We start from the raw sequence: 23,061 nt of genomic DNA on the forward strand, positions 1-23,061 counted from the left end.
GATTCCTGAAGTACTCTATCTGGTAGACCTCAGCTGCAAGTTCTGTGTTTCTGCAGGGACACATGAACACAAGGTTAAGAACCATTGGTCTCATAAGAACTTTGGACTAGAAATCAAGAGGCAGGCTCTAATCCAATTCCTGCACTGCATGGGATATTTGGTTAGTGATTTGAGGCAAGGCAGATAACATTTGTTCTCTTGATTTCTTTGTATGCAAAATAAGTACACGGATTAACTACTGAGAACAGTGTTGCAGGATATTTGATCTTATTGTGAATCCCAAAATTGTAAACTGTAAAACCCTGTTTCTTGTTTGGTGTGGTTGAGTCCTATCTCACACCGTTAGGCCAAGAACTTTCTGTTTATTGTAAACCGGTGATTATGGTGTGGCTCAGCCATTCCTAGCACACACCTTTACTCTAAGGGCTTTCTGTACACAGGATTTAATAAAGTTAACCCTAGGTCAAGAGGCAGAGCAAGAAATGAACTGACAGGGATTAAAGAATAGGAGGGACTTTGAGTTGAGGTATTTAAGATGGTGTAGAGAAGTAGAAGGAGCTTTAGCTCTCTGGCTTTTTAAGCTTTTTGAGCTTTGAGCCTTGGGTTTTTTGGCCTTTTCCTCATGGGCTGTCAGCTTAACTAGTGAGCCATTTGGGTCTTTTCCATTAGTACATGAGCTGAAAAGGTCAGCTGGGTGCTTTCTCTGCCTCTCTGAGCTAGAATGTTTTTATCCCAGCATCTGGCTCCTGAGTCTTTATTGGTAAAAATAAAACTGTTGAGATTTTCATTTTTTAATAACAACAGAAGAGTTCCAATTTGAAAGCATAGTGATACTATGCCTTCTGAATCCTAGGCATAAAAATCTAAGCAACTACAACATCTCCCAAGAGTGTGCCTGGATTTATTGGAGAAAGGAACAATATCAGTTATTTTTCCATTGCTGTGGTAAAACACCATGGCCAACAGAACTTGTAGAAGGATGGGCTTACATTTCCAGAAGGATGAGGGCACACTGCCTGGGCAGCAGGCAGGCAGGGCAGGTGGAGCACAATGCTGAGGGCTCCCATGAGGCTTCACAACCTCAAAGGCCACATCCCCAGCAATATATTTCCTCCAGCAAAGCCACATCTTGTTGACTTTTCCAAGCAGCACCACCAACTGGGGACCAAGGGTTTTGACACATGAACCTATGAAGGACATTCATATTCAAACCACCATAGCTATTGTTATTGAAAAATGAAAACATGGTGAAAACTGAAACTCTATTATTTTTGTTTTAGATATAATTTGTCTTCTATCCCAAAACATGTTTGAAAAACTAGTAGTGCATCTGTAAATAAATGATCACAGAGAAAGTTAGCTTTGCAGGTGTACTTCACTGGAGCTGAGATGTGTAGGGTATGATTGTTAGAAGTGCAAGTTTATAGACTCTTGCGCATTCTTTGCTGTCCCAGGGGTTCCTACATTGTCCATTCCCACATTGCTTCTAAGGGAAAACTTACTTGGTTGTTTCTGAGTGAAGCTTTCAAGAGAACTACCGTTTCCCTGATTTAAAAAAAATAAATGGTGGGGGTACAGACTCAACTGGTAAATGCCCTTTTCCTTTATCTTTCTGTCCTTCTTCTCTAAACCCTGAGACAGACTGTCTCTGGAAAAGCTCCTTCTGCCAGACTACAATGATGGAACTGCAGCTTCAGGAGGAGGACATTTCTAATCTTTCAGAGAAAAGCAAATCCTCATTTGTTAGGTTCATTTAGTGCACAATATCCTGAGGCACTGATGCCAAAAGCCACAATCCCATATTATCACAAGGGAGTAAAGTAAGTTTAACTGCAAATTACCATTTCTATAGTTTCACCACGCCTGGAGCTTGAACCACAGAATTTCGAGATACTCTTAAGTTATTCATTCTTTCACTTTGCATTAAATTGAACTAAGCAGACCTAATGCCCTTATGACCTTGCATTTAAAGACACTATAAAAACCCAGGAGAAGCAGATGTATTAGCAGTAACATAAAATGTTTAACCAAAAAGTTTTTGTTAAACAATTAGTTTTATGTATTAAAAGCCAATATGTTCATTTGCAGGAAAATAAGTGAAAGTGGAAGACACTGTGTTAAATTAAATAAGCCAAGCACAGAAAGAAAAAGACCTGGAAATAGAAGAGGAATTATTGTGGAAGAAATGTGGTGGGCAAGATGAGTATAGGAAATAAACTTCTAGAGGAGGATAGGAGAATACAAAGGAGAGTGGGCATAAATCCTATTAAAAGTCATTAATATGCACAATTGATGTGTATCACTATTTATAAATGTGGCTTACTCCAAAAGAATACAGAGGTTTTGTCTTTCTTCCTGACTCAGTGCTTTTTGACCAGTTTCTCCTAGATCACTGGTCCTAACAGGCAGCTACTGCCTCATCTTAGTCCCCAGGTCAGCTGCTGTCGCAGTGCGGCTAGTGCCCCTCTGCCAGCTGCCTTGCACCACAACTGAGATTCTACAAGATTCACTCACTTCAGTATGCCATAAGTCTCAGCTGGGGCTTCTACTGCTGTGATGAAACACTGACAGAAATAACATGGGAGAAGAGGGTATTTTTCACCTAACAGCTGTAGTCCATCATGATGGAAAGTCAGGGCAAGAACGCAAGCCAGGCACCTGGAAGCAGGCACTGAAGCAAAGGCCATGGGGGAATGTTGCCTACTGGCTTGTGCCTCATGGCTTGCTCAGCCTTTCTTATACCACCTACCCAGGGATGACACACCACCCTCTGTGGGATGGGCACGCCCATGTCAATCATTCACCAAGAAAATGCACTCCAGACCAACATAGCGTGAGCACTTTCTCAGTTAAGGTTCCCCTTCACAAATGACTCTAGCTTGTGTCAAGCTGACAGAGCAAAGTAGCCAGCATGCCATGCAAACATCTCTCTGCCTATGTGTGTCAGCTGTAAAGGTATGAGGAGCTCAACCCTGTGTGCCAGATGTTATCAAAATTATTATTTATGTACAACCCCAAGTGGATACTAAACTAGTTCTCATAAAGAACATCATATAGGCTCAGCAAAATCACAAGTGATTAACAAGGGAAGTCATGTTCAACGTCAAGGCTCAAGGACAGGGAGCTGCCAGCTAACACACCACACTGCTAAGAAATGGCAGGCCACAACTTCTAAGTCATGGCTCTCTGCATTCAAACCGTCTGTTTTCCCCAGTACACCTCTCCACAGGATGACATTCCAAGAATACACTTCAAAATCTGCTTTGGGTTTCATTCTCTGAAGACAGTTCAAATGGCTTTCCTTTATTTTTCTTGTGGCTGGCAGGCGAACACTGAGATATACAGAGACTCATATTCTCTTTGAACTTAGCAGGACTGGGGAAGCATAACACTAGCCAGCATAAGCAGTCCAGGCCAACTTTCTCCTCAGCCCCCCACCCCAGACACCCAGAAGCCAGTCCTTGTTGTACATGAATAGAAAGCAGTTGCCCACGTGAGATGTCCCTGCAAAGTTATCTGTTAAGAACGAAGCAGATTTAAAAGAAAATGCTATGCTGCCTTGACCAACATCCTCAGCTTTTATTTTGTTTTACCAAGCACAGTTTCTTATTATTCTTCCTATACAAAGAAAGAATAGAGGTGCATGAAAGAAACTGTCAAAAACAAATTACCTTAGGAATAGATAAAAGAAAATATAAGTTTAAACATGGCCAATTGCTGTCAAAAGATATTATTGAAATAAGCAGAATTAAAGTTTGTTACCCTTCCAGGAGACAGGCAATCAATAGACTTCTATGGCTATAAATAATATTGTAATTTATTACAATGTAAAGAGGATGCATGTGCAAAATTAGCGGGGTATGGCAAACATGTACAACTAGGTGATACAGATAGATCAAGCAAAGGCAATACCTAAAATATTAACCACAAGACTGGTTTTTCTCTCCAGATACGAAGTACATGATGGAATGGCTGGGCATGCATGGCATGAACCAATATGGGCCAGCAAGCCTGAGTTTCAGCATGAAACTGATGTGGCAGCTGCATGAGCTTGAAGTAGGTTTTGCATCTCATGTCTAAAAATGCTTCATAGCCACAAAACCTGAAGTTAAAAGGTAGTTCTGCCATTTAGTAATTGGGAAAAGACAGCTTGCTTAAGCTTTTAACAGAAAACGGGGGTCATTTTATTATCCTGTCAACAGATAAGGCAGTGAAATGGTTGATGAAGAATTCTTTTATCAATTGCTCATTTTCAAAATTATTTAAAAAAAAATATTCACAGTAACCATACACTATCCACCAGGAATCAAATTCTGTGACTCGGTGGCAAGAAAGCCAAGACCATGCCCTGGAGTAACAGAAGCACAGCACTAACGACAGGCCTTTCCCGGAAAGCCGGTGGAGCCTTCCACAGGAGCCTAAGCATATCTGGAAGAGAATTCACTCTTCACGTACAGGTGCAGTCGCCCCACCTCACAGAAGTGACTCACCTCTACTCCATACGTTGTGACTAAGTGTTTCACCCTGATACATAAATGACACATTTTCCTTAGCAGCTTCTGTCCACACAAACCCTTCTTTTAGAACATTTGGGTTCTCAATATAATTAAGAAAGAAATGTCCATACTAATCAACTACAAACCTTGAGGAATATAGTCTTTGGGTGGCTACCAAAGCCGAGAGACAGAGAGACTGAGGCCAAGACAGAGAGAGAGAACAAGTGTCTGTGTGTGTGGTGTGTTTGTGTGCACTCATGTGTGCATGTTTCCCAGTGATTAACTCACATATGCCAAAGTAACACCCTCAGTACCACTTAGCCAAAGTTCATACTGGTTAAAAGATGTGTGCTTAATATTGTAAAGTAAAGGTTTAGGGAACACTTTATAATTCCACAATTTATTATTTTTTTAATTTTGGAGCTAACAATTTTTTTCCTATACAAACATGAATTCACAGAAATGTTTTCAAAGCAAGAAAATGCAATATCCTGAGCAAGTGTAAAGAAACTAATAAAAACCGTGAACTGTGGGGTCAATGAGCACCTTGAGGGAATTTTAACAGAGTATTCCTGGAGTGTTACTTCAGTTCCAACAAAACTCTCCACATCCAGATGTTCTAAAGCCTACCCAAACAACTGTAATTAGAGCATGCACACTAGCCTTGCTGTCTGTCTTGGGAACTGCTCATTTAAACATAATTTCCAACGAAATTCTTCTAGCATCCAATTTTACTTTAAATCAAAGCTTTGTTCTAAGCATTGTATAAACCATATTAAACCATTCTAAGTCAATATTTATTTCCAGCCAAACAAACACACGCAACAGCAGATAGTGCTGTACTTAACAAAATGGCAACAGATTCCACAACTTACTTAAGTAGATTGGAAGCTGGCAAGCAGGTTCCCGCCTGCGGAAACTGAAGTTTCCATCTTATCAGTGTTTTGCTGTCCATAACCAGCCAGAGAAAAGGTAAGAAGTAGGTGCCTAATATAATATAGTGCCTAATAGGTGCCTAATATAATACATGTACAGGACACTAAGATCTCCAGCACCTGGGTCAGAGAAGTGTCCATGGTTCCCCCCAACAAAGCCTACGAGTTCGAGAGGATGCACAACATGCTTCATTGGAGCTTCCCTGAGCAGGAAGCTAGATACACACACCTAAACACACACATAGACACATATGAGGGTCAATGAAAGAAAACCTGGACTGCTTTACAAGGATTCATGCTTTATGTGTAGGCTTCAGTAACTTCTAGCCATGACTTATACCAATTAAATGAGCTTTACACAAAACATAAACTATTGAAAATGAGCTAACATTCCATACGGATGCCTTCCTGAGTAAGAGCGCAGCTCTTACTGGAGGTGGATCATTACAGTTTCTGATAATTGTAGATCCCCCCAAACTAGCCCAGCCTACTTTGCTAGGATGCTAGCATGTCATTTTGGATAATACTAATTAACTAAAATTCAAACGACATATAACACTCTTAAAATAATATTCAACTCCTGAAAATGGCAAGTTCTAATCCATGACACTGTAAAACATCTTACAAAACAATTTGTATTTTGCTATTTGCCTAAGGCTCTGACACCAACAAACACTAATTCTAATAAGTGCTTAGCAGGCCTATCCTATCCTGGAAAAGGAAAGACAGCCTGGTGCTGCGGTGGCTGGAGATGGTCTCCTCCTCCTTCAGCAACAGTCTACAAGAACCCTGGCTTCTGGATTGGCAGGATTTGTGTTCTGTAATCTTGTCCCACACTCACCTGTGATTCTCTGCAGCAAGGGTGACAACTCAGACTCCTCAGAGAAGACGCGGGCCAATGCTTTCTTCACCCTTCCTTCGGCTTCTTCCAGGTCTTTGTCCACCGTCAACTCTCCAGTGACTGAGTAAATGTATATGAGGAGGATTAGCAGTTCCTCGGGCCTGTAGTCATCACTGGCTCTCTGGCTTGAGGACTTAATCATAGGCAGCAGCTGATTTAGCACAACAGCCATGGTTGAATCCCCAAGGCTCTGAAATGGTAGCAAGGACAGGAAGATATGTCAGCCTTCCACAAAGACAGAAATTGGGATCCACACTAGTTCAAAGGTGGCTTGTGAAATCTTTATGGTGCTTGTTGACCACAGTCTTCCATTTCTGTGCTTATAAATCCTGGGTAGAACAGCCTACGAAGTCTGGCACTGTAAGTTTTGTTCTGAAGAGCCTGTTTTAGAGAATGGCAGGCCCTTTGATAAAGATCTTATTGTGACTTGAGCAAATAAGATTGTAATTTTTAAAAAATAAAATGCAAGTGGTTCATCAAGTTGGGATATGGCTCATGGGCAGAATGATTAGCTAGCACATGAAAGGCCCTTTGTTTGATCACCAGCTCTGTAAGGAAATGTACGCACTGTGAAAACTTGACCTCTTAAACAAAAATGTTATGTAATACAATTTAAAAAACAAAGCTGGCAGATTATACAAACAACTGTCGATGTTCCTTTAGCAGAATCTATATATTCAAATAAATGCTAATGCTACTTTAACAGAAACTACATATTCAAATGAATATTGAGGCTCCTTTAAAAGAATCACTGTCTTGCAGGATATGCTCTATGCTGGCAAACACTGGTCAGAGTACTTTATAGCAACCAAAGGCAATTTCCTGCTAAAGCTGGCAAAGAGAATAATGACTCAAACTGGGCAATTTCACTGATGATGGGTTTAATACTTCTTTTGGTGAATTTGAAGATATTCACCTCAGTTTTTAATAAATATGTTTTCATTTTCTTCATTTATTTCAGGGTTAGGGTGTTTTGCTACATGTGTGCACAATGTGCCTGCAATGCCCGCAGAGGCCAGAAAGTGGCATTTGATATCCAGGGACTGGAGTAGCAGATGGTTGTGAGGCCCCATGTGGATGCTAGGAATCAAACCTAGATCCTCTGGAAGAGTAGCCAGTGCTCTAACCACTGAGGCATTTCTGCAGTCTATCACATCAAATTAAAAAATAACAGTAACAGTTTTAGTTCTTCCACCAACTTCTTAAGTTACACTAAGAAAAGAATTTCAGGATTCTTCACATGTGACAAGAGCATTGCCTTGCTGGAGTAACTATCCCAAGGAACTTCACGTATCATCAGGACTAATGTTGAAGTTTTTGGTAAAAAATATTTATATTCTAATTAAAGGCCAAATTATCAGAACTTGAAAGTTACATCATTAATTTTAAAACTGTTCCCTGAACATCTACTATGTTCTATTATTCTAGGCCTGGGAAACAGAGCAGAAAAATTCTCTACTCTTACAATTTATGTCATCGGGGAAAACACAATTGAAAAGCTGAGGAAGTAAATGCAGTAGGTGATGGTAAGTGCTACAGAGGAAAAGGATGCAGGAAAAGAGATGGGGAGACAGGACTTCAGGGAGTACAAGTGTTTGTATGTGTGCTACTCACTCATTTACATGGAAAAAGCCATGTGAGCAAGGGGACACCGGGACAGAGAAAGCCCTGTAGAGATACTTCCTTTAAACAGAGTGATGTAAACAGCTGAAGGTTAGACAAGGAGAAAGCCGCCCCAAAAGAGCTTTTCTGGCCTTTTCTGCTCAAAGTAAGATTCAGAAATTTATTTTGTACATACAAAAAGAGCCATTATCATTCATTTCTAATATAACTATGTTATTATAATATAATTATACTTATTATATGTTTATAGCATATTATACAAAAATAAAGTACAAGGTCTTTGGATTGAATAAGATAAAGGAGGGAAAAGGACAGAGATTTTACCAGCACATGGTAACAAGATGTGATTTACTAATTCATATTCACCCATCAAAGTACCAAGGGTGAGAAGGTTTGAAGGACCTAGAGCTATTGAACAACTCAGGGCGGAGCCCTCAAGGCTTCCCTGCTATCAGGTGTCTAGTCACTTGTGGTTGGCCTGTCAAGAGAGGGCCTGTTTCTTACTTCATCACCAGCAGATGTGGGTGGGGAAATAAAAATATTAGATTTGAAAACCTAATTCCACTTCTTTTTCTGTCCCATTATGTAGTTCCCTAACATCTTAGGATATTTTCACATCCAAATGATATGATCTGGCTAGAGGATGTAGAGCAGAAGGCCACATTATCCCAGGCTCTCTATTTACTTTACTACTGATGGCAGAAGGCAGCAGTCACACTCTTACTTTACTACTCAGTAAAATATAGACTGCTAATAAAATAAAATAAAATAAAATAAAATAAAATAAAATAAAAAGAGTAGCTTTACCATAGACTGGCAGAGAAGTCCAGAAATAACAAAGAGACTGTCTGTGAAGTGGGTCAGCTGATATGTAGGTATTTCAGCTCTGTCCCCTGGGGTGATCTAAAAACCATGACACCTCATAGCAATAAACACACCCAGATCCTAGTCTCTGATATCTTTCTTTGGTAAAGAAATCAGAACTCTCTAGGGAGATACCTGATACCTAGGAAATGGAAAGAAAATACAGGATGAGCCTGGAAAATCTTATAGTGCCTAAAAATAAAGCCATGCAAATACAAACAAACAAAAAGTAGTAGGAGTATATCAAAAAGGACCCAAGAACCAACTGCAAGACTTTCCAGCTGACCACAGATGGGATAATTTTAAAAACAACACAAAGTAGTACTTTTATATAACCTAAAGTACACAAAAAATATTCATCAGTTCATATTGATTCAAATATTATTGAACCAGGGCTGGAGGGACAGCTCAGTCAATAAAGTGCGTGCATTGCGAACACAAGGACCCAGAACCTGTTTAGAGGGGCGTGGATTCACTGACGCTGGAGTTCCGTGAGTGTGAGCACCTGATGTAGGTGCTGGGAACAGAACGTAAGTCCTCTGGAAGAGCAGCCAGCACTCTTAACCACTGAGCCATCTCTCCTGGCCTGTTGGTTGTTTTCTGATGCCTACTTTTCCTAAGAAGAAAGAAAAGATCAGAGACTCCCCAGATTGAAGCCTTTTGAAAGCAAAAGAAAAACTTGGGCAGAACTGACAGAAGGATGTGTGGATACGGCAGTATTTAAAGGATCTGTGCCACAGCTGTATGGCCGTGGGGAAAGTGTCTAACATTCTAAGTTTCAGCTTCCACGTTTGTGAAGTAAAAATGTCTGAATATTAGCTAGCCCCATTACACAGGCACACACTGATATAACACTGGCACAGACTGCTTCAACCACTCTGCCTCAAAGACGAAGTTACTTCCACAACAGGATAGTTTTTTTACAGACGAAAACATGGTGACTCTGTTTTTTAGGGCTAACTTTGCAGAACACATTTGGTATCATTTAGGATACACAATAATGGCCATATTTGACCAGGTCGTTCTGTGACCTCAGTAACATGGCAGTGCCTGGCATGTGACCTATTCTGTTACCAGCACCCAGGGTAACAGAACTTCCTTTCTGTTACCTCCTTTCTCAGAGGACTAGTTAGGAAAGCTGCTATGGGGATGGCACATGTTCTAAGAACAGGACATTGGCCATCTCAGAGGAGGAAGGGGCAGTCTGCAAACACCAAGTGTAAATCCTATCATGGGACTTCATGCAAAAGACAGTAAAAGGCCAAAGAAAATCAAATGTTACTAAATGCTGCTATTGAAGAGGTGAGCACAGCCAACCATGCCAAAGTGGAGGGTTTTAGAAAATGGCTTCTTTGTAAAGTTCCTGGGATTAAGTTTCCCAGTTGCCCTTACACAGGCAGATCTATTTGTAGGAGGCAGAGGACCTGAGCTATGTCTACAGTAACAAAGCATTTTGTTATTTCTGCAGTCTGGGCTCTTGTTATTCTTGAATCAGTCACCAACAACTCCATACAAAGGCCTCTTTAAAAGGTATGTTGTCCTCAGAGAAGCTGACTGTGAAATCAAGAGCTGGTCTCTGTTCTGGCATGAGGACCATACTCCATAGGGCAGCAGGCTGGTCCAGGCAGGCCCCACCTCCTCACTGAGAGCAGGAACTTTGCAGACACTCAGCCCAGTTCCAAGCCACTAGCAGAGAACAGTTCCCAACAACCCTGTTAGCCAGCATGTGCAGGCTGGGGAGATATTGCAATGGGGTCTTTGAAAAGCACCCAAACATCTTCTGCCTCCACACAGTACCTGCAATAATTAAAACTAACCTGTCACTTACAATAATATTGGAGGAATCTGAATTCCCTTTTATACACACCTCAGGCAGAATGCAAAAATGCATAATTCATTGATATACTCAAGTATCAACAAACATCTATTATGCAAATAGATACATATACCAAATAAACATGTTATTTAATTAATTGTAAAAATAATTTTACATAACAAAGAACAAAGTGAGACATGGGATACCGGAGGCTCAGAGGTGGTGGAGGAGTAAACAGCCATGTCATAAGAAAGTTCTTAATAGAGATGTCTGCACTTGCTTTGGAAACACCCAAACAAATCTTGATAAAACACATGCCAACTGTGTTTTAAAGAGCCAGAATCCAATATGAGGGAGGAATGAATTATAGGGCAGGATCCTCCTTCCAAAAAGTATTTCATGTACATTTACCAAGAGGGTAGGCAGAGTAATGCCCGCTTCCTGTTGTCTGCGACTATGTTATGTTACCACATGTGGCACAGACACTTCCAGATGTGATAGATTATTATGTTAGATACTTGATCAAAATGCAGAAACAGCATAAAACATCATTTTATAGTTGCAGGGAAATTCGATGTCTGAGAAAGCATGGCAGCAGGAGAAGGTCAGTCCATGGCAGCAGGCTGAGGCACAGGCTGTTCACATCGTGGCCGACAGAAAGCAGGAACTTGGGCCGCAAACAGGGGCAGGTAGAACCTGTTCCTAGTGACCAGCTTCTGCTAGGGAGGCCTCACTTCCCACAAGTTCCACTGCTTTCAGAATAGTCTCATAAGCTGAAGATCTAGATCTGAAACATGAGCCTGCTGGGAACTTTCAGAGTCGAACCATAAACTTCTATGCCTGGTTCCCAAAAGAAAAGGCTTTCCCAGGGAAACCGTTTCCAAAGTTTAGGTGCACGCTCACTCAGCAGCCTGGGGCTTTCTATACGTGATGTCCTATTGCCCCAGTGCAAAGTGTGCACTTCTCTCTAGTTCATCCTGCCCATGACTGCAATTATATTTATGTTCATTCACTTGCCAGGCAGCTTGTTTTTTCAAAGCTTTCTGTTCTGCTTTTGCTCTAGACTCTCACTGTAAGTCAGGCAAAAAGTAGCAAACAATAACCATGCCACAGCATGAATATTATGTTTTGAATTTTTTTCTGCCAAATAAATTAGTCCATTATTTCTCAATGTGGTTTAATTTAAAATTTCAGGACATGAGAAAAATATAGCCAGATTATTTGCGGAAGGTAGCAGAGTATCTAGATCAAGTCTCAATAGAGTCCTCATGCCCATCTGAAACCCCATAAATAATCCTTATCCTTTGCATTTCTATTGGTAGTCTGGTCTTTTGCATACCCATTTGAACAGGTAACTAAGAAAAGCCTTCAGGGACTGGAGAGACGAATCTGGTGTAACAAGCTGCTTTTCCAGAGAACCTGAGTTTGTTTCCCAGCACCCATTATCAGATGGTTTACAACCACCTGTAACTCCAGCTCTAGGGAATACAGTATCATCTTAGAGCCTCCTTAGGTATATATAGACACACACACACACAATCTCACACACATACAATTTTCTCTGTCTCTGTCTCTCTCTCTCTCTCACACAGAAACACACACAATTCTTCCCCAGCCCCACATGCACACACATAATTTATTTTTTCTTCTGTGAAGCCTTGGCTGTCCTGGGCTCACTTTCTAGACCAGGCTGGCCTTGAACTCACAGAGATCCACTTGCCTCTGCCTCCCCAAATGCTGGGATTACAAGTATGTGCTCATAAATCTTAACATAAATCTGAAGCTTCTTGAGCCTACATCTCCAAACTACTTCTCACTTCTGAAGACCAGGTCAGTGGCCTAACCAGAACCACACAGTCACATTTGTCCCAGTAGCACCCCACTTTCCTGGCACCAGTTTTCTGTGCTGACCACTTTTCATGTTGCTGTGGCAAAAGCAATGTGAGGTTGTAGACATTCCTCTTGGCTTGCGGTTTTACAGTATCTCTGTTTATCACATTGGAGAAGGCATGGCAGCGGAAACTGCCCTGTGGTGGGGGAACCTGCACTACAGGCTAGTCACAGTCACAGGAAGCAGCCAAGTCAGGTAGGAACTCTTGGCAGTTATAACCTTAAGAGGACGCTCCTAGTGACCTCTGCTAACCAGGATGTTGGTTCTTTGCCTTCTTAATGCTGTAACCCTTTAAAACAGTTCCTTATGTTGTGCTGACCCCCAACCATCAAATTATTTTCATTGCTACTTTAGAGCTGCATTTTCACTACTGTTAAAAACTGTAATGTAAATATCTTCTATGCAATATATCTGATATGTGACACCTGTGGGAAATTGAGGCCTACAGCTCAAGAACCACTGCCCTAAGGGTCCACATCTTCTAAATACCACTACAAGCTATAGCCTCGCTATAAAAAGGAAGGCATTGTAAGGTCCGGCTCTAACACTGCAAGTCTTGAGATGAGGCAACTATCCTACATTATTTGAGTAGGTCCACCTAATCACCAAAGTCTGTAAAAATATGGGCTTTCCCCAGCTATGGCCAGAGATGAGAGGATGCAGAGATGCAATGATACTATCTCTACAGGCTGAGGAGAGAGACCACAAGCCAATGAATACAGAAGCCATGGAAACTGGAAAGGACAAGGAAACAAATCCTTCCTAGCAACCTCTGGAGAGAAATCTATCCCTGCTAACATTTACTGCTAATTCAGTAAGATATACAGAATTATAAAGTAATAAATATGTGTTTGGTAGTTTCTGGTCCTTTGCAAAAGCAATAGGGAATTAATGCAAGCAGTCTGTGAGGTGGAAAATGAGAAGCTCCATATTAGAGTTTAGGATAGGGTGTCATAGTTTAAGTGTTTGTCCTCTCTAAAAAAATCATGCTGGAATTTAATTACCTATATATTAGTACTAAGAGGTGAGGCCTTTAAAATAAAAAGTTATGATGCCATTATAAAAGGCTCACTCTTGGCTCTTCCACCTTCTACCACAGCATGATGCAGCCAGAAGGCCCCTGATAGATGCTGGTATTTTGGTACCAGACTTTGCAGACTACAGGGCTTTGAACCTGTACCAAATTCTATTTATTATGTTGCCCAAGGTTAATTGTTCCATTGTATTAGCACAAAATGAACCAAAACATAGGGATCAACAAAATAAATTGTCAAATGATTAGATGAATAAATAAGAGCTTCCATCTCTATCTTTAGGGGACCAGTAAGGATCTTCAGGAAAATGACAGAAAGGAAAGGCAAAGAGTGATGTCAGAATTCAAACTTACTACATAACTTGCATACTACTAGTCAGCTCTGACTCCTAAAATCTTGGAAGCCAACATTCATCAGGTACATGATTATACAGGGCAGCGGCTTTCTAAGGGGGATCTGGAAACTCCTGAGATCCCAGAGTCCCTTCCAGAGGACCGAAGTTCAAAAGTACCTTTATAATAACACCAAGGTTTTACTTGCCTTATTCTCTAGGTACACACTGACAGTAAAAGCACAAATGTACAGTGAGTTAAAACCGCCAGTAATTTAACACATCAGGTGCACATCTCCTAACCAACACTGTGGTATTTTGAATGGGAAAGTCCCCTCTAGGTGCATGTATTTGAACTATTTGAGAAGGATTAGAAGGTGTGGCCTTGTTAGAAGAGGTATGTCACTAGTGGACTAGGTGCTTTGAGGTTTCAAAAGCTCCCACCAGGCCCAGTCTTTCTCTGCCTGCTGCTCATGGATCAGGTTGCACCATGTGTGATAATAGAGTAACCCTTTGCAACCGTAAGCAAGCCAATGAAATGTTTTCTTTCTAAAGAGTTGTCTCGGTCATGAGGTCTCTTCACAGCAATCGCACAATACTAAGACAGTCACTGTGCTGTTTATCCAGGCTTGTACTTACAGCTGGGATGAAAAACAGAACAAAGGGCTAGGTGTGTGGCTCTGTGGTAGAGTGGTGGTGCAAGCCTGTAATCCCAGCATTTGGGGAGGCAGAGGATCTCTGTGACTTCAAGGCTAACCTGGTCTACGAAGAGAGTCCAGGACAGTCAAAGCTACACTAAGAAATTCTGTCTTGAAAAACAAAAACAAAATAAAACAAGACTCCAGTTTGATCTCCAGCCCTGAAAACAACAACAAAAACCACAGTTTCACTTAAGGATTCCCTTGATGAAGTTGGGCTGGGTTATAAACACCTGTCATCTCAGTCCTAGAAAGACTCAAGCAGGAAGTGAGGGGTGGAGGAGAAGGAAGAAGAGAGACTTCAGCCACGTTTTTAACAGTGTATATGAGTAAAGGAAAATGATGTGTAAGCTTCTGTATAATGATCTTCTTCTGTATAATGATCTCGCTACATGAAGCACTTTGCAAATGATGAAGAGGGAACTGAACAAATCCCTGGTCTTAGGTAATGCCATTGCTCCTTTAAACAACGACAAAGAAATAGTGATTATCAAGGTTGAGACATTTGGCAAACAAATAATCAAGTGAAGTGCTGGGTTCATGGCTGAGGCCTATAATTTCAGTTCCCATGAGGCTGAGGCAGGAGGAATGCAAATCCAACACCCGCTTAGGATTCAGAGCAAGTGTGAACCACACCTGGACTATAGAGCAAGACATTGTATCAAGGGGGAAAACAACAAAAATTAAATATGTTTCTTTGAGGAAAACAAATGATAAGATCTTGGCTTCTAAGCAAACTTTCAAGGTTTGGAAAACATTTTTCTGCTACTGTCAGATTCTCTATCCTTATAGATTTTTCTGGTAAGCTCAGTAGTGACATTAAAATGTGATTTTTTTCAAAATATATATGAACATCCGTAAGGTCTGTAACTTTTAGTGAGTCAGATCTTCTAAAAGCAGGCATAAGGGGGAAAACAATTCACCCAAAATATAGGCCAGTGATTTTAATGTAAAAAAAAAAAAAAGATACAAAGCTCATTGATACTTTTTCAGATTCTACATTATTACTTCAAGAAATCAGTGCTTGCAGAGTTTAAATATCATATCAAAAATAATATCTACAAACATCTTGAAGAGTTGTCAAAACATTCCTCCTCCAAGGATTCTCTTCTGACGCTCTCTCCAAAGTGGCATCTGGCAGCCTCTGAACAGAGACAAATATGAGTGTCTGCTGGTCTCAGAGACCCGCAGAAACTTAAAAATTCAAAACAAACTGATACCATTCTCATTCCCTTTTTTCTTGAAAAAAAAAAAAAAGTTATGTTTATGAGGTATGTTAACTATACTAGCATATAGTGGTCTTTTGTTCCCCTTGAGACAAGATCTCTCTATTATGTAACTCTAGCTGTCCTGGAACTCACTGTAGAGACCAGGCTTACAGTGACCAGCTGACCTTCAACTCAAAGAGATACATCTGCTTCTGCCTCCCAAGTGCTGGGATTAAAAGTATGCACCATGACACATGTTGGACTTGTAATTTTAAAGTAACAAATGAAAATTTTAAGCTTTCTGTTTTAACAACTAATATAGTAAGTATTATATTTAACAATTTAATAAACATTCTAAAGAAAATTCATACTTTTCTATTCTTCTTTCCTTCCCAAAGCTTCAATGGTAAGCCAGCTGTGGACAAGCAATAAGATAAAAAGAAGATAGATTTCCTGGCCAAGAGTTTCTCAAATGCAAAGTGTATATGATTGCCTTGGAACTCCTGCTGAATTCATCATGTCTGACACGGAATCTGGTAAAGCTGTCTCTCTAACAAGTTTCCACATTGATATCAATGTTGTTTTTTCACCATGGATCCCATCATTTGAGTGGCATCTAGAATGGGCCACTCAACTCTTTCTAAACAGCCCAAAAGTGAAATAAAGAATTGTGCTCAAGTCATTGTATAAAGACCTTCAGTTCAGGACTCTACTTGACTGCTAACTACTAAAACTGATAAATGCAGCAGTTCTACTCAGATTTCTCTCTCTTGCTCCAAACCCACCAACAGGTTATTGGACTTCTCCATTTGGACATGTAACCAGCAAATTTAATTCAATAGACCTACAGCTAAAATCTTTTCCTCAGGGATCATGATTTACCTTCTGTAGCATTTCACACAGTTATCTCTTTGTACAGGATGTAGTTTTCCTTTTTTTTTTTATTTGCTCTCAAGATCCAACTTAAGTATGTTCTCCTCTGACCTCTGGTTGGGGGATAAATGTGCCTTTAAACCTGCTCTTCACACTCTGTACCTATGCTGCCATCATTCTCCCTGTTGACAGAGTTAGAAATTTAAACTGTACTGGAGTTTCCTTTGTTCCTGCCACACCAAACTAGCCAGGAAGTCCTAATGATTTTGTGTTTGCATCCCATCTTCTCTGTTCCCTCTTTTACTTCCTGTGTTGCAACTATCATTACCTCCAGCCACAATCTTACTCATTCTAGAATAAAATCTGACTTGGAATTATTTAATGGCATGCGTGTCTTTTACCTTCTTGGCCCTAAGTAACTGTTTAGCCTCATCCACCAAAATTCTTTTCCTCACAGATTGTGGTTTAACGCTCTGAACCATTTCCACTTGCCTCTCTGACTTTGCACTTGCCTATTTCTTTGTATAGGATATACTTATCCCTTTTCTTCATTCGGTCTCAAGACTCAACTCAAATATTATTCTCTCTAATCTCCAGTTTTCAGTTAAATGTGACGAGTTTATGATCCCAGAAAAGCTTTTGTGTCTTCTTAGGACCTTTTACCCCAAATTTCATTATCCATCTCTAGTTCCATTCTAAGAGAAAAAATAAGCATAAAATAAGCATACTATCATAAATTGTATTGCTCCTTCTATTGTCCTGTATTGTAAATACTATTATTTCAGAAGCAATTCAGGTTGAGAGAGGTTACTCTTCCAGGATGTCAGGTGGTAAGTGGATGAGCTGGTGTGCTTGCATATGGTAGAAGCATGTGTATGTATATGTGTGTGCACATTTATATGCAGGTGCATGTGTTCTTGGAGGCAAGAAGTGGATATGGCCTTCATCAAGCACTCCCTCTTCTTCTTCTTCTTCTTCTTATTATTATTATTATTATTATTATTAGTAGTAGTAGTAGTAGTAGTAGTAGAAGTAGTAGTATTCCTCACCTTCTTCTTCTCCTCCTTCTCTTTCCTTCTCCTTCTCCTTCTCTGAAACATGGTCGCTCAGTTAACTTAGAGCTTGCTGATTGGCCAGACTGACTGACTAGCAAACCTTTAGGGATGCTACTGTTTCTGCTTCCCCAGTGGTGGAATTATAAGGATTGGAAGCTTTTTACATGGGTCAGATCTCCATGCTTGTGCAGCAAGCACTTTTTCTGTCAGGGCCAACCTCACAGCACTGAACTGGGATCTCGCCTATAATTGTCCGGCACACATCTCTTCTCCAATGCTTCCCAATCAGGAGAAAGCAAAGTTTGTAGGAAAGGGGAGTATAGAGCCTTGGGAAAGGGAAGGTTGCACCAATGACTTTAGCAAAAATAAACAGTCAAAGGAGTCCAACTCATGAGATGACAGATATACTATAAGCGTAAGAGCAACAATACATGAATGTAACCCACCAGAGGTGGTATACTGAGCTACAGCTCCTTACAGCCCCTTGGCAAGGTAAATGACTAGCTGTAGAATGTTGATCAAGATAGGTCCAGTCACAGACATTAAGGCAGGCTGTGACTATATCATGCTAGCCCTAGTTACAGGCAGCTAGAGTCTCATAAGAAAGTGCCTCAGACAGAAGCTAGAACTGGTCTCAAGGTTCTATCCCACTGTAGCAAACAGCATGTGCTGTACAAACAGCGCAGTGCTTTGTGTGTTGAGTCAGTAAGATGACTCTGTGTGAAGGCATTTGCTACCAAGCATGATGACCCAAGTTTGATCCCTTGAATCCACATGGGAAAAGGAGAGAACTGATTCCTACAAGGCATATTCTATCTTCTTCAAGTGTGCCATGGCATGTGCTCTCTCTCGCTCACTCACTCACTCTCGCTCTCTTACACACACACACACACACACACACACCACAATGAATAAATAAAATGAAATAAAAGAATGTGATGCACTGAAGAGATATGGACAAGGAGGAACCCAGTTCTGAAGTCAGAAAACAGGATGGCAAAAAGCAGCTAATTTATATGTGCTACAGGGGAACTGTTGCATGTGGCAAGATGAGAGTGTCATAGCAATGAGGCAAAAATTATGTGGATAGGCTCAGTGATCTTAGGCTGGGAAATGGAAGGATGGTGAGAGATGAGGCAGAAAAAGAGCAGTTTTCTCAGGACTGGCTAGCCAGCCAGTTGCTAGAACTTTTGTTTTTCTTCTTAGACAAAATTCATGCAAATTTTGAGCAGAGAATTGTTGTGATCTGATCTGTTTTAAAGATCATCATTCAGGCTGTAGAGAAGAGAACAGAGCATGGCGAGGTGGGGTAGAAGCAGAAAGATAAAGATAGCAGCAAGTTCAACAACGCAGGTGAGAAACACAAAGGCCTCTGTCAAGGCAAGAGCACCATGGCCACTGGCCTGCAAAACACCTTGCCGTTCACGCCAGCACAGTGTACTTATAGGCTGGTAGTGGAGAAGGCTTTAGAGTTACTTCAAGATTCTTACACAGAGGATCATAGAAAGAGGTGGTTTAGAGGAAATGCAGACAGGAAAAAAAAAATGTTTACAAAGGGAGATATTTAAGTCCGGGCCTAGAGTAAGAAAAATAACAGCATGAGCAACAGACAGTCCAGAGCAGCACACAGAAGATGCAGCGGGGTTGAAGCAGGTACAGGCACAGGATGGATGATCTCAGAGCATGATTGTTTGCCGAAACTGAATCTCTGTTTGGGGAATTTGGAACCCATTGGCTTTCTGTGCCTTTAGCGTGGATGGTTCTGAGGAGCTGAGAAACAGTGATTTCCTTGTGGTTTCCACAAGTTTTCTCTTCTACTAAAAATACCCAGAGCTGAGCACGGTAATATGGTTGTATATAACTGTAATGTCCCATGCTGCGGAGGCAGTTCAAAGACAGTCTCTGTGAGTTTGAGGCTACTCAGGTCTATATAGTGAGTTCTAGGCCAGCCAGGGTCATACAGTAAGATCCTGTCTCAAAAAATAAAACAACTCACCTGAAAAAGCTTGCCCCCAGGAAAAACCAAGATAGTCATACAATGGAATACAACAGAGTAGTGAGAAAGAATGATCCATACTATAAAGCAAAGACAAGGGTAAATCTCAAAATGAAACATTGCATAAAAAGTCAGAAAACTAACACTGTGTTATCCCCTTTATGTAAATTATAGAAACCATGGAAAAGAAATCTGTTTTTAGCAGCCCCTACCCCATGATAAGAAGGAGTGGGCAGGGGCGGGAGGGCAGGTCTTCCAGGACTGCTGATAATCTTCCAGGCTGATCTGTGATTACACAGCTGTCTTTGCTTAGTAAAATTCATCGAGCTGTATATTTCGATATTATATTTTAACCTCAAAATGTTTTTAAAGTGCCATTATGCCAGGCCACACTTCCTGCATCCTGAGAAGAACAGAGCCATTCACTTAGAGTTCTTATTACAAATTAGCATTTACCCAAAGCAAGAGCAGGAAAACATAAAACGTTTACAAGTTTCATCAAGTAACCTCACTGGGACTCTTGTACCTTTGGCTAAGGGGACAGGGGAAGGCCCTGGTTCAGGGAAAGATGGAAAGAGCAACTTCAATGGCTGTTCAGTTTAAAACACACAGATGTTTTGTGGTGTGGGGGTGTAGCTTGGACACGTTTTTGTAATGCTTTCTCCATCTCTTGGGAAATGATGCGATGCTGTGCTTCAGGAGGAGCTGTCTGGCTAAGCGGCTGTTTTTTGCAAACAGGCCAGAAGGGCTTTAAGTTGCATAAAATGAGGGGCAAGCGACTTCTGAGAGCAGCATGGAGCACCGCAGGGAGTTGGGAAGTGTGCATCCAACAAAACCGCCAGCCATTTGTCTCTATCTGGCCACCTTTAATGATTTAAGAGCTCTGTGTCATGTTATCATCAATCTATTACCATGATGGAGCAGCCTCTCAAAACTGGAGTTTTTAAAATGCAACTACCCGTGACCTAAATTTCCTGCTGGTACTGTTGGCCTCAGGTTAGGCCTGTTTGTCTATCAGCAGGGGAACCAATATAAATAATAAAAACAGGTCAGCGCTGGGCTTTCCAAAGCCTCACTAAGAAAAAAATAAAGTGCACCCTGGCAATCGATGCCAGCTCAACATGTACATGCTCTGCTTGAACTATTGGTAGATTCTGTCCCAATTATAAAATAGCCCATAGTATGTACAATAGCTTAAAGCCTAATTAATTTCCTTTTCTCCTTGCTTACCTTTCAACTTTTTTTAATGTGTGTGAGTGTTTTGGTTGCATGCATGTCTGTATATCATGTGCATGTAGTGGAGGGGGCCATTGGATGCCCTAAAACTGGAGTTACAGATGTTTGTGAGCCACCATGTGGGTGCTGGGAATCAAACCCAGGTCCTCTGGAAGAGCAGCATGTGGTCTTAACTGCTGAGCCATCTCTTGCTTTTTAATCTGGCCAAGCAACAATTTCCGTAACTTTTAGCAAGTAGCAGACATGATATGAGTTTTCGTTTTGAAACCTAAGAGATAGTTGAAAACATGAAAGCATAAATTTTTGCTATCTCTATGAAGACCACAATAGTAGATTCTTCAGCCTGTGTAGGATCTGGCTTCCAGGGTTCTCAGTGCAGAGCTTAGAGATCGAAATCAGAGAAGATGGAAAAATTGGCTGGTGAAAAGGGGCAATGAAAGCAAGGAGACTGGCCCTTCAGTGGCCAAGGCCTCAGGCTCCCATAGGAGAGCGACTTCTCAGTAACAGAGCATTGCCCTTTGCATTCACCACCTCCAGCTCAACGTGTGGCATGAGGTCTTAGTGTCTTCTTGAAACAATGGGGTCGGTAGAGCTACAGATTAGATCATCTTAAGAAACAGTTTTGGAATGTTCCCTACTAATTGATGGGACAGGGGCCAGAAGCAAACGATGAAGTCAGCGGGCTTGCCAGTGCTCTCTGCTCTCCATGCTGATGCTGCTTCTTTCTGGTCTCCACTCAGAACTCACTAGCTTCTTCCTGGACTCCACAAATCAAGCAACTCCTCCTCTAAGACGTAAATATTTAGAAGGCTGAACTCTTCTAAGGGAAAACTACATTTACAAAGAGAGACGACCTGAGAGGAAGCAAGATGGCTCCTCAGTGGCTGAATTTCTGATTTAAAGGTAGCTGGCAAGCACTTTGGCATAGAAAATTATTTCTGGGTTTGCTCAAATTAGATTTTTACAGAAATTAGCTGAAAGCTCTCAGCATTGTTCGCCTATTTTTTTTTTTAAAGTGCACTGGTGTATATTTAGAAGGTCGATTGCCTATTTCTGTAAAGGAAGGATACAAAAGGCTATAATTTAAGCTATTGCAAAGCATTTAAATAAATCTAAGAGTCTCAAGTTCTTGTGCAGCATCCCATACCTCACAGGTCTCTTGTGGAAAATAAATAAAACGAACCCTCAACTTTGAAGTGTATGTGCTTGCTTGAGCACTACCTTTATCACTATTTTATGACCTTCCTCTCCAAAGGGAGGCTTCCATGTACAGGGGCTGGTGAACTGGATGCATTTACACACGCTAGTGATTTACCTGCCCACCGCCCTCCAATCCCCAGCCAAGACCTGGCCATTTGTTACTAGGATGCCTCTGCCAAGGAGGTGCTGTGTTACACACCCTCCCTGCACTGCCAACTCTCTCTGGGGGCAGCTTTGGCATGGATGTAGAACATCCACCACAGTAGGAATCAAGAAGCCTAATACCTATGTCCAACCTAACTATTCCCATGGAGCCTTTGGCTTTAGTTGTGGCCGTGTAGAGCTACCAAAAAATCCAGCTTAAAGGCAATGAGACCAAGGGGAGACAGGCACGGTCTGAAAGGAAAATGCCCCACATGGCCTCGGCCCCTGAAAATGGCAGGAACAGCACCAATATTTAGAATCTCCTCACATTTCCCTCATTGTTGAACAACTAGCAGTGTTCCTTGCGCAACAATGAGAGCACACAGAGGCAAGCCTTTAGATCTGCTTTCTTTCCCTTCCTCTCTGACTTTGCTTTCTCCACTCTTGTGACATCGGGATTATGCTTCCATATCCTTTAAAGTAGTTCCATATAAATTTTGCCATAGACTCTATTTCCTAAGAAAATGAGAAAAGATATAGAGTGAGGCCACAAAGGTGAATTACATAAGAAGAAGAAGAATGCCGGGACTCCAGAATTATTTTCTTTACAGGTGTTTATCATTATAAAAGAGAACTTAGAACTACCTTTGCTGTATCTTATAAATTTTATTATGTTGTTTGCTCAATTTTATTTGTCTCAAAATATTTTTTTTTTACCCATTCATTATCCAGGAGCATGTTGTCTAATTTCCACATAGTT

General features: G+C 41.0%; 1 protein-coding gene across 1 annotated transcript in view; it reads right to left on the bottom strand.

Moving 5' to 3' along the window:
• The window catches only part of Scfd2 (sec1 family domain containing 2), a 307,046-nt gene that overhangs the window by 188,810 nt on the left and 95,175 nt on the right, over nucleotides 1-23,061 (bottom strand). Inside the window, exon 5 of the mRNA XM_060380761.1 lies at nucleotides 6,273-6,522. Coding sequence (XP_060236744.1) covers nucleotides 6,273-6,522 — 250 coding nt within the window. The remainder of the gene's footprint in view (nucleotides 1-6,272; nucleotides 6,523-23,061) is intronic.

Source organism: Meriones unguiculatus, chromosome 3 (assembly GCF_030254825.1).
Source record: "Meriones unguiculatus strain TT.TT164.6M chromosome 3, Bangor_MerUng_6.1, whole genome shotgun sequence".
NCBI lineage: Eukaryota > Metazoa > Chordata > Mammalia > Rodentia > Muridae > Meriones > Meriones unguiculatus.